The sequence below is a fragment of the Hippocampus comes genome, unplaced genomic scaffold (assembly GCF_001891065.2).
Source record: "Hippocampus comes isolate QL1 unplaced genomic scaffold, H_comes_QL1_v1.1 scaffold91, whole genome shotgun sequence".
Classification (NCBI taxonomy): domain Eukaryota; kingdom Metazoa; phylum Chordata; class Actinopteri; order Syngnathiformes; family Syngnathidae; genus Hippocampus; species Hippocampus comes.
Window position 1 is genome coordinate 1,433,368 of NW_017805034.1, and position 12,781 is coordinate 1,446,148.

Genomic DNA, 12,781 nt, shown 5'->3' on the forward strand with positions numbered 1-12,781 from the left:
ACCCACCACCCTAACTCCTCCCCCACACACATACACCCACACGGATTCACGCCACTTGTCTCCTTCTTGTTTGTCCACGTTACTTACGTTCTGACAGCCAATCAGTCGCGTCTTCTGCACCACGCTCATTCGGCGACATTTTCGGAATGATTTCTCAGAATGTTCGAAACTCCTTCTTTTGTGCCTCTCTCGCACGGAACAAAATAACGCTGCCTGGAGAGGGGGCGGGGGGGGGGGGGTGGCGCCAGAGTACCAGCCTGCGTGGATGTAGCTCAGCTTTGGATCGGTGATGTCATACCGCAAACGAGGCTCCATTTTGTGTCAATTGCTTCGAGGCAGTAATTAATCAGCAATCCGTTCCACGCAATCGACACTCGACTCAATGTGTTCATTACGCCTATTGTCGTCTTTTGCCCCTCACGCGAAGCGAATTAGGTAACATATGAGGCACTCTTCGCAGCGGGATATAACTGAATGTACGATCACAATATAATTATGTCTGCTCATATATTATGGATGTCACTGTCGGACTTTTCAGGGAAGTGATCGTCACTCCGATTTTTATGTTCTGATGAACCATCAGCCAAACTTTATCTGTGCCTTTCGACACGTTAAATTCCCATCACGGCATTTTAAGTTCCCTCATTTTCTCCGCTCTCAGAGCGCGTCTTTCCGTCTCTCCCTTCCAGCTCGGGCATGTCTGTCTGTGTCGGCGCCGTGTGTGGACGTTGAAATTCCAAAGTTAATTGTCTTCCGCGGTGCCGAAAATCCAATCAAACCATCACCCACCTCCTCTTCTGCGAAGACCTCCTTCTGCCAAGTTGTGCTTTTTTTTTTTCTTCCCCCACAGAGGGAACCCTGTTAGTTGATGTTTATGAGCTTAGAAACAACGCTTTAGGCGCTGCCATGATGACTTAAGCCTGTGAGCGAGCTCCAGTGTTACAAAGAAACAATGAGCTCGGTCTGAGAGGAAAGTCTGCGTAGAAGAGGCAATGGAGTCGGGGGGGACATTTATCATCTTAATAGAAATGACAGGAAGGGGTGAGCGGAAAAAAAAAACTGTGTTTGAGTTGCTGACTTACATTGTGGCGTCGTGTACGTACAAAGAAAAAGAGGATTTGTGTGCTTAAGCATCTTTGTGTGTTTGCTTGTCGAGCCCTCTGCGATTGTGTGTGTGACTCTTTTACTCCGGTGTGACGTTAATTCGGTGGAACTGGGATCGGAGGCGCTTGGGAGGCTGCTCGCGTGCGTATTATACCGACCAGCCCCCCCTTGTGTGCATCATTCTCTTCAATCTTGATCAAAAGAGTCAAGCAGCTGCAAGTGTCACATAGTAACTGAGAGCAGCACGGGTGGAAACGTTTTCACTGTAATTGTTGTGGGACGGGGTGGAACATCAATCCATTCATTTCCTTCATTGGTTTTCCTAGCAGGTGAGCTGGAGTCTCCCCAGCTAACCAGAAAAAAACAAAAGACGGTGTACACCCTGGACTGGTTGCCAGTCACTTGCAGATTTTTTTTCAAACACCGTTTTTCTGTGTCTTGCAGCGCTGTCAGTATTACCGTTGAGTGAAGAGCACGCCCCTGCCCCTCAGAGTAAATGCATGGGTGACATGGAGGAGTTGGCAGCCAGCTACGAACGCAAACTCATCGAGGTGAGTGTTTGCTGTTGTCACAGCTCACCGCTTACTGACTCACTACTCACAAGCGTAAAGCACCGTTAAACCTCCATGAAGTCCCTTTTTGAAATTCCTTAAGGATGCATATTATGCAAATGGGACTGTTTAATTGCCTGTGTGCAGGTAGTTGGGTCTCGCTTACATGACACAAGCCTGGCCCATCCAAACGTGCTGATTTCAACAAGACAGGAAATAGAGTGGAATTCTGAATCCTTTTATTTATCTATTTATTTATGTATGTATCTATCTACCGATCTATCAATCGATCGCTCGAGATCGATCGATCGATTTTTAAAATATTTATATATTTATGGGACATGTCACTGGCATTATATGAAATTAATTGGAACAGTTCAAAAAATAAAGCGCAATACAAACTCATTTTGCCCATTTTAATGAATGCTAATAGAATTAGTTTCCTTCGTTTCTTGGGGTTTGATCAAAGGGAAGCACAGAAATAATCGATCGCTTTATGTCTTTGTGGAGCTGCTTCTTCACCCCTCCGTCCCCCTAACAGATGGTAGATTCCGCCGCGTAGCAATGCGAAACATCGACACCCTTCTCATTTCAATACTAATACGCCGTCGCTTCTTATTCGCGCAATCGATTGGGCTTGTCACGAATCAATACCTTTTAGAACATACGAAGGGAAAATTATGAGGAAAGAGCAACATACTGGGCACGTGTTATTCATACTCGCTTGGCATTACTTTATTTATGTGTGAGCGTCTCAAATGTTCATTCAATCAGACAGTAATGCAGTTATTTTCAAATTAGCACAATCCGTGGAACTGTCTGCAGCCTTCCGTGAGACTATTGCGGCTATTCCATTACTTGTGGGTGGTTGCACTTGTGTCATGTTGTTTGCGGTGCATTCTAACTAGCATATTGGCTATAATATTACCATATGCGTGGTTAATTACGTGGCCGATTCAAAGCGAGACTGGCCACTGATGGGCCAGCTCCACATAGACGACGGTGTCGTAGGAAGTGTGACGGACGAAATCATTTCTGATGATTTTTATCTTGGCTTTCCTTTATTTATGCTCACCCGACGATTTGCATGTTTAATGTTTGTTGACCGAGTTAGTTGTTCATCTGCTTGGCGACTTAATTTTATCTTAATTGGGCGACCCAAATACTAGGTTGTAACGTCTTTTTTTTAACCTGTCTGTCAGGTCAATATAAAAGTTGTTTAAATCGATAAATTGCTCCATCAAACTCGCCGATCGCACCCCCACCCCAAAATTGTGATCTTGTAAACCTTGAATCAGCACCTACGGCGGATTATAAATCTTCTGCCGTCTGCCTGAGCTTTCTTTCTTTTCATGATGTCATAGTTCATAAATTCTGTGATTTCCAGCAGTGCCCGTCAACGTTTTTTTTTCTGGAAACGAGCCCATAAAAATGTGACTGACCACACTATTGATTTTCGGAAAATGTCACATTGAGGTCTGTTGGTTCCTAATGAGGCCTGCCAGAGCCAGATAAATATTCGACTGTTTACCTTCATTTACTGTGGAAATACAGCTGTGTGTTTGACCGGGCTCTGTTCAATGCCATTTATGCGTCACTCTGGGCTTGCCTTTGTCACTTCAGAGCCAATTTTCAGGGTGCTCGATGTTCTGTTCTGTGTTCTGTTTTATCAGACAAATTGCAGGCTTACTAAACATAAAAGACCGCTCAAAAAAAGTTCACGCCGGACAGTTAAATATTAAAAACGAAGCGGTGCGAACATTTTTTTCCCGGACTTTTACCTGTGCCCAATCTCAAAGGTAGAGCATCGAATGGTAAGGTAGAGTTGAACAAACATTACTTGACAGTCAAAACGTTTTTATGATCAATTTGTTTGAAAGAGACCCAATTTCCAAAACGAGAGCTGAGACTTGTCAGACTTTTCATTCTCGGCAGAAAGGCTGAACTTTGATGACATTACAAATATTGCTCGATTTCTCCATCTTGAACCGGTGCGCTCTACTTAAAAAAAAAAAAAAAGAACAAAAAAGCCACAATTAAAGTGTTCTCATATCTATTTTAACCCTTTCTTGCATCAATCATGATAACCTGTAACGTTATGGGTGTCCACTGTAGTGACTGCTGTCCCTGAAAGGGTTAATTCCGTAGTTATTATCAAAACATTTTGGCTAGCAATTGTCCCCAAAAAGTCCCCAAAAACATCCAGAATAAAATTGGTGGCATGTGGGTCACAAACCAGAGACGAACTTTTACTTTGTTTTACAAATCCGTCATTTTTTCACTTTGTTTCCATTTTATGCTGAATATGTTCCGTCATTATTATCAAAACATTTTGGCTCGCAATTGTCCCCAAAAACATCCAGAAAAAAAATTGGTGGCATGTGGGTCACAAACCAGAGATGAACATTTATTTTGTTTGACAAATCCATCATTTTTTCACTTTGTTTCCATTTTATGCTGAATAACGCAGAAACGGTCCTCAAAGTCTCGCGGTCCCGAGTTTGAATCTCAGAGAGGCCCTGTGCGGAGTTTACTGAGTACTTTGATTTCCTCCCACGTTCCAAAATGGTACTCAAAGTCTCGTGGTCCAAAGTTTGAATCTCAGAGAGGCCCTGGTTGGAGTTTACTGAGTACTTTGATTTCCTGCCACGTTCCAAAAAACATTCATGGCTCCAAATGGTCTTTCACTCTTTCATTCCACCAAAGTCTGCTGGGACTGGCTCTATAGCTAACCTTGGACTATCATGAGGATTCTCTTTCGATACATCCTAATGTTATATCGAGTCGTTTGTATGATAGTGTCCAATCGGGTTTTAAGTGTAAATGTGAGTGCCCTGTAATTGGCTTCTGATCAGTCCAGGGTGCACCCCACCAAAGTCTGCTGGGATTGTCTCTCGCTAACCTTGGACTCTCATGAGGATGCTCTTTAGATACATCCTAATGCTATATCGAGTCGTTTGTATGATAGTGTCCAATCGGGTGCCTGAATCATAATTTTCCCGCCTTGGGGGAGGTCGATGTTTATCCAAATTCATTTCTAATTGACCATTTTTATTGTGCCCTTTGAGAATGTACAAGTGAAAAATTGAGCACCTAATTGCGGCTGATGAATTAATAAAAAAAAAAAAAAAAAGCTAATTTTCCGGCCGAGCAGTTATAGCTTTATTATATACATTTCTTCGAGCCCCTTTTTTCAAGTTGATAATACAATTTGAAACTTCTGTCAGCAACTCGTTTTCCCCGATGATGGAAGGCTCGTGGGTTATCGCCAGTGGGTTTTTTTTTGGGGGGGAATTGATTTTTTTTGAACTTTTGGAGTCTTGTGAAAAGAAATGAAAGGATTAGTGTATTAACTGATGCAAATTCACAGTTAATATGATCACAAAGCTATTAAAAGGGCTTTGAGTAGTCCCCAGTGGGTTTTTTTTTGGGGGGAATTGATTTCTTTTGAACTTTTGGAGTCGTGTGAAAAGAAATGAAAGGATTAGTGTATTAACTGATGCAAATTCACAGTTAATATGATCACAAAGCTATTAAAAGGGCTTTGAGAAGTCAAGGAAAAAAAATGAGATGGAAATGGAAAATGGATGGATGGTTCTGAATACTTGCTATGCTACAGCTTACTTCACTAATTGATCATTTAAAAGTTTGGTGGAAGTCAGGTCAATTTTTTTTTGTTGTGCTTCTAAGAGTACCCAGTACCAGTGTGTACTTTTAAATACTCCTCTTTTTACATCTTTATTTTCCTCAGACCAAATGTTCAGTTGATAAAAGTACGATAAATGATCTACTTTGATTGAAATAAAATAAAATCAAACTTTGCCGACCAATTTCCTACAACAGGGATTTGTAATGTGCAACCTTTCCAGTTTGCCTCTGTATCTGATGTCCTTTTTCATCAAAGTGAGATATGATATTCCCTTGGATGGAATGTTGACCGATAAACAAATGTTATCACTGCCCTTCGTTATGAATCCTTCGCCTGCCGCTGCGACAAAACTGTCAGCATGACTGCGTAAACAAATGCACGTGGGGATCAGTCACGTGACGTCCGGTGCCCCATGCAAAGATTTCTGATGCATACAAATCCTGTGATGGTGAGATTGACAGCTAGCTTGAAATTCATCGAAATAGATCGACAATTAAACTATTTAACAACAAGCTTTTTTATTTTATCAATATTCTGATTTCTTGGACGTACTATTTTAAATGTTCTCTAAAGAGCTTTGTTACAGCTGTAGCGGTTGTGAAAAATGTATGTAAATACAGCTGTATTGTATTGTATTCTCTTGATCAAAGCTCCATCTAGTGCATGCCTAGCGCAACTGCAGCCAATATTGTAGTTTTATTCCATGCGCCTCATAATGCGGTGCACCCCATATATGAAAACCGTTTTGAAATACGCCATTCATTGAAGGTGTGCCTTGAACTCCGAAGCACATTATAGTTCGGAAAATACGGTAATTTAGTGTCATAGCGACTGTACATCTGCCTCATCCCCCATAAGTCAAGGGGAGCAATCGTGATATCGGTCAGAAACTTTCAGTGGGAGTCGCGATTCTCCCTTTGATCCACGAGCTCATTACCTCACCATAACATATACAATTAAAACAAGAACAACAATTACAAGCCACCAGCTGAGAATTTCCGTTTCGGAGGAAACGCTGAGAGAACATGATGTACAGCACGGAAGTAAATGGCTGTTGTCCTTGCTTTGTAATGGAAGTGAGTGGAGCACTTTAAAAGGCCAAGGTAGCGCAAGACTTGGAATAAAACTGTTTTATTTACTTATTTTTATAACAGAGCAGTGCGGTTGTGACCGTTTCAGATGCAATTTGTGAACATAGTTGTTTTGTGTGCTGTGGTTGTTCGTGTCTCTATATCGCTTATCGGAATTTTTTATTTTTTTTTTGGTGAATCAAGATTATAGAACTCTGAGTTCCCCGCAGTCTCATCAACAGACAAAATGACAGCAAACCAAAGACGGCACATTTTCTCGTGAGCGGTCATCCTCCCGCATAGCAACACGGTGAAATAGTGGCTTGCACATTTGCCTCAGTCGCCAGGTCCTGGGGTCGAATCTCAGCTTCGATCCCCATGAGCGCGCAGACATCAATAGAAGGCAGCATTTGAGATTTGAGAAGATTATGATGAATAGCATTAGCAAGTGAACCTCATCTTGCCATATTGATTATTATTAAAAGAGACACATTTGAGCATTGCAGTGAGTCCATGTTGCTCATGGCCCATTTCTGAGTTGAATATATGCAAATACATAATTTTGCCCTCCAAAGCATTTTCTCAGTTTTGTTTTTGTTTGCTTGAGGTGTTCGTATCAGCCAAAATTGTTAGCGTCAAAGTGTTGCTCGACTTGATGTGTATCTTTTCGCAAAAAGAAAAAGCTCAATTTGTCTGCTTTTTGGGCAGAAACTGATGTTTTTGGTGAAACCAATCCACAAATTAGACACATTCTATGACAGGTTAACATTTTGGCAGTCAGATAAATTACACTTTTACTCTTTGACTCTGGATAATTAGAAAAAAAAACATATCGTCTGTCTGTCGAGTGTCTAATTGATTGAACAGTGTTCAGCCTGTGGATTTCTTCATTGATCTGGGAGACGCATTCTCCCGCCTGACCACAACAAAAAAACAATTAGAGCTCATAATTATTCAGCATCAGCCTATTTGCCTACAACTCACGTCCTTGCGTGCCTCCATAATTACCGCCTGCCAATAGCGACTAATTGCATCTTTCGAAGAAACATTTATTTACAGGCGCGGAAAAGGTTGATTTTCTTCAGGTGAAAAAGAAATGAAAGCTGACAGACTGCACTTGTAGCATCGTGCAGAATTTCAAAGTGGTCTTTGGCCACAACAAAAGTCATGTGCGATCCAAGTGCTGTCATGCTGCAGCGACAAAAGAGCGACTTTTGTATCATTGGCCAGATTTCGGCTTTTTTTTTTTTATTTACAGGCGCGGAAAAGGTTGATTTTCTTCAGGTGAAAAAGAAATGAAAGCTGACAGACTGCACTTGTAGCATCGTGCAGAATTTCAAAGTGGTCTTTGGCCACAACAAAAGTCATGTGCGATCCAAGTGCTGTCATGCTGCAGCGACAAAAGAGCGACTTTTGTATCATTGGCCAGATTTCGGCTTTTTTTTTTTCTTTCTCGTTGCCCATCTGCTGCTCTCATTTTTCGCACTTTGCACAGCTCTGTTCCTACATAGCTGTTTTGCTTTTTAAATTTTTTTTTTTTTTTTTTTTTACGCCCAGTCAATGGCGGACCGAACAGCTTGTCATGTCTATATTGGTCTTCGCTTTTTTTTTTTTTTTTTTTTTTGAATGGCTCGCCACATTAACTCAAAATAAATTTAAACAAAAACCATAAAAATGATAATATCTGCAATATGACAAGATATCACAGTTTTTATTTTGAAAAATATTTAAATTTGTTGCATAACAACAACATAAAAATTGGACATACTGCACTTTGAAATGTTCAAGAATTTCAGACTGTTGGTTTAAAAAAAATGTTTCAAATGTTAAAAAAAAAAAGTGCCATTATTTCTAATTTAAAATGCTGAAAATGAGCAAACGTAACATAGGATTCATTTAACGGCTTGCTGCTGAGCCAATCGCTCGGCCCAGCTTTCATTGCCATGAAGAGTGGGCCTGCCTCATCTTACCGGTATCTTGCCAGTAAGTGTAAGCACCACAGTAAGCAAGACAACCAATATGAACTGATGGAAAACCAAATAAATAATGCGCACTTCCAAATTTGCATCATGATTTCGCATGTGATAGATGATTCCAATTTGTCTGTGCTTACACAGTCAATAAAGAGTCAAGATGACAGCGGTGCAAAGGACATTTGTCATGACTAATTCCATCCGCTGTGGATGGAGTGAGGTCATTTCTCCTCTCGCCATCCAATTTCAAATCCAATCTTGGGCCCTCTTACTCTCACTTAGTTTGACTTTTTAGGCTTTGTACGTGTCCTTGTGCCACTTTCTCCGTTCCATCGCAAGTGACATTTCGAAGCCGCGATAAGTCTGTTGAAGTAAACCCGAGCGTTATTCTGTATATAAAACTTCCTTACGAGAAAATTGGGAAAAACAATGGCTGCCATTTTTTTTTTAAAAACATATCGTCTGTCTGTCGAGTGTCTAATTGATTGAACAGTGTTCAGCCTGTGGATTTCTTCATTGATCTGGGAGACGCATTCTCCCGCCTGACCACAACAAAAAAACAATTAGAGCTCATAATTATTCAGCATCAGCCTATTTGCCTACAACTCACGTCCTTGCGTGCCTCCATAATTACCGCCTGCCAATAGCGACTAATTGCATCTTTCGAAGAAACATTTATTTACAGGCGCGGAAAAGGTTGATTTTCTTCAGGTGAAAAAGAAATGAAAGCTGACAGACTGCACTTGTAGCATCGTGCAGAATTTCAAAGTGGTCTTTGGCCACAACAAAAGTCATGTGCGATCCAAGTGCTGTCATGCTGCAGCGACAAAAGAGCGACTTTTGTATCATTGGCCAGATTTCGGCTTTTTTTTTTCCTTTCTCGTTGCCCATCTGCTGCTCTCATTTTTCGCACTTTGCACAGCTCTGTTCCTACATAGCTGTTTTGCTTTTTAAATTTTTTTTTTTTTTTTTTTTTTACGCCCAGTCAATGGCGGACCGAACAGCTTGTCATGTCTATATTGGTCTTCGCTCACCCTCTTTCTTTTCCCTTTTTTTTCCCTCCTCTTCCGTCATCTTGAGGCCTGTTTCCTCCTGTTGAGGAGCAGATGTGCTGAAGTGAGTCACGCAAATGCATGGAATCCAATATGTGGTCAGAGTGACAAGTTAGTCATATAGTTGTCATATTTTGGTTGTGTTATTTTTTTTTAAATGCTGTTTTCTCTTGGTTCTCCGGCTTCCTCCCACATTCCAAAAACATGCATGTGGATTGAAGAGTCTCATTCAAAGGTGTCCCGAGTCTGAACCTGGGGCAGTTTTTTTTTTTTTTTTTTTTTTTGAATGGCTCGCCACATTAACTCAAAATAAATTTAAACAAAAACCATAAAAATGATAATATCTGCAATATGACAAGATATCACAGTTTTTATTTTGAAAAATATTTAAATTTGTTGCATAACAACAACATAAAAATTGGACATACTGCACTTTGAAATGTTCAAGAATTTCAGACTGTTGGTTTAAAAAAAATGTTTCAAATGTTAAAAAAAAAAAGTGCCATTATTTCTAATTTAAAATGCTGAAAATGAGCAAACGTAACATAGGATTCATTTAACGGCTTGCTGCTGAGCCAATCGCTCGGCCCAGCTTTCATTGCCATGAAGAGTGGGCCTGCCTCATCTTACCGGTATCTTGCCAGTAAGTGTAAGCACCACAGTAAGCAAGACAACCAATATGAACTGATGGAAAACCAAATAAATAATGCGCACTTCCAAATTTGCATCATGATTTCGCATGTGATAGATGATTCCAATTTGTCTGTGCTTACACAGTCAATAAAGAGTCAAGATGACAGCGGTGCAAAGGACATTTGTCATGACTAATTCCATCCGCTGTGGATGGAGTGAGGTCATTTCTCCTCTCGCCATCCAATTTCAAATCCAATCTTGGGCCCTCTTACTCTCACTTAGTTTGACTTTTTAGGCTTTGTACGTGTCCTTGTGCCACTTTCTCCGTTCCATCGCAAGTGACATTTCGAAGCCGCGATAAGTCTGTTGAAGTAAACCCGAGCGTTATTCTGTATATAAAACTTCCTTACGAGAAAATTGGGAAAAACAATGGCTGCCATTTTTTTTTTCATCCACGTCTAAAATATGTTTAAGGACACACAAATCCATATTTAATTAAAATGTTGTTGTTGACCAGAGTTATTTTCTTGGCAGTCGATATCTTAATACCTACCGTATTTTCTGCACTATAAGGCATTCAATTTTCTCAAAAGCCGATAAGTGCGCCTTATAATCCGATGTGCCTTATATATGGATCAAAATTCTGATTTCTTGGACGCTTTGTTTCAGCTGCAGCGGTTGTAAAAAAGCTATCTAAAAAAATTGTATTGTATTCCCTTTAGCATAGCTCCATCTAGTGGATGCATCACGTAATCGCAGCCACTATTGTAGCTTCTATTCTATGCGCCTGAAAAGGCAGTGCGCCCGACATATGAAAACTGTTTCGACATTGGCCGTTCATTGAAGGTGCACCTTATACACCGGAGCACCTTATCGTGCGGAAAATACGGTACTTAAATCCAATTATCACCGTCCCATTTGTCTTAATTGCGAAAAAGTAAGATAGCCAACGGGCAGTGTTAAGAAATGCCCAATGGTAAAAATCTGCACATAATTGACACCCCTCACAAAAGTTTAGAATTGCCTCACAGCGGCCACAAGATGGCAGCAAAGCACTACTTTTCTGTTTGACAGCGCGACGGCCTGGCTCAGAGAAGCTCCTCGCCTCACTTCAATGTAGCTCTTGGCACCAAGATGCCACACAATGATGTCAAACATTACTTTTATATTACACAGGGGAGTTTTTCTGTGAATAAGAGTATTGGATGAAAAAAAAAATTATTTGCAAATCATGACCATGTGTTCTTCGCTACTGTATGACCTAGTTAAACAGTAAAAAACAAACAAACAGAATTGCAGAATTGATTCTTGAGAGGTTATCATTCAACTGACATCCAATGAGATTGTCTTGATTTCAATCTTTTTTTTTTTTTTTTATGTTGAGTGGAGGAGAGCGTCTACCTTTTTATTTTATGTGACCGCCCGGGGAGCTCGAGTCGTATTTGACAGGGGAGAGATTTCAGTGGCAGTCCCCGAGGACACGCTCGTTGCTATTCTCTTTCCAACTTCTGAGCATGCAGTTAACAGCCATTCTATGACAAACAAGGAATGCACAAATCAAAGGGGAGTCTCCTTGAAAAGGCCCCTTTCCTTGCAGTTGTTATGTGCGTGATGATGAAAGACAATTGTTTTGAGGATTAATTAAAAGGGTGTCCTCTACCTCACAGTACAGGATTATGCAACGTAATTGGTTAGTACTTGGAAGTGTGTGTCTGTGGAGTCGAATGTGTCGGATTTTTTTTTTTTTATATTTTATTTTTGCAATGCCTCAGAGTGAATGTTTCAGTTTCTGCCCACTGTTATCTCAAATGAATTAAATGAATTCGTGATCGACTTTAAACATTGCAGAATTCGTGTCATTTTTTTGAACGAATTAAAAAAAAAAAAAACACTTTTAACTCTTTCAGGGACAGCAGTTACTACAGTGGACAGCTTCTCAAGTTATCAGGTTAAAGGGTGCGTGAAAGGGTTCATTCATAATCAGGTGGGATTGAAGGATTTGTTAAATTACGGACATGAAAAACAACATGAATGGATGAATTACATTCGAAATAGTAAATTCAAAAATGGCATTGACTTATTATGAAACTATCTGTCACACAACTTATCTTTTAATGACCTGCAGAGGTCGTGGGTTCGAACCCGGCTCCGGCCTTCCTGTGCGGAGTTTGAATGTTCTCCCCGGGCTTGTGTGGGTTTTCTCCGGGTACTCCGGTTTCCATCCCACATTCCAAAAACATGCATGGCAGGTTCATGGAACACTCGAAATTGTCCCGAGGTGTGAGTGTGAGCGTGGATGGTTGTTTGTCTCTGTGTGCCCTGTGATTGGCTGGCAACCGGTTCAGGGGATAACGTGCTGTAGTAGTAATAAAGGTGAGGCAACACTGCACGCAAGGACATGCGACATGCTGTTGTAAATCGGATGTGAATAAGCAAAACGCGGTCACGGCATTGCCGCCGCTTGTCTCACCTGCCAATCACGTCACATGGCCCCAGTCAAGCGTTTGCGGCAGCAGGTGCCTCATGTAAAGCGCTTGTGTGCGCCACGGCTGTCAGTCACCCAACAAAAACCCGTCAGCGCTGTCCGGCCGGGTTAGGAAGATGAGGTATGGCGCACGTACACACCCGCCATCATTTGTCGCGACTATTTGCATGAGTGCACAGAATTGAGGATCGCACTGTCAAGGTTCATTAGAGCTGAAGACAATTGATTAGCAGCCTGCCAGGATTCCGACTGCCTTTTCTCACA

At 41.1% G+C, this 12,781-nt stretch overlaps 1 protein-coding gene across 1 annotated transcript in view; it reads left to right on the top strand.

The window, feature by feature from the left end:
- Positions 1 to 12,781, top strand: part of snx29 (sorting nexin 29) — a 121,040-nt gene that overhangs the window by 63,266 nt on the left and 44,993 nt on the right. Inside the window, exon 15 of the mRNA XM_019863575.1 lies at positions 1,549 to 1,655. Within this exon, the coding sequence (XP_019719134.1) occupies positions 1,549 to 1,655 (107 nt within the window). The remainder of the gene's footprint in view (positions 1 to 1,548; positions 1,656 to 12,781) is intronic.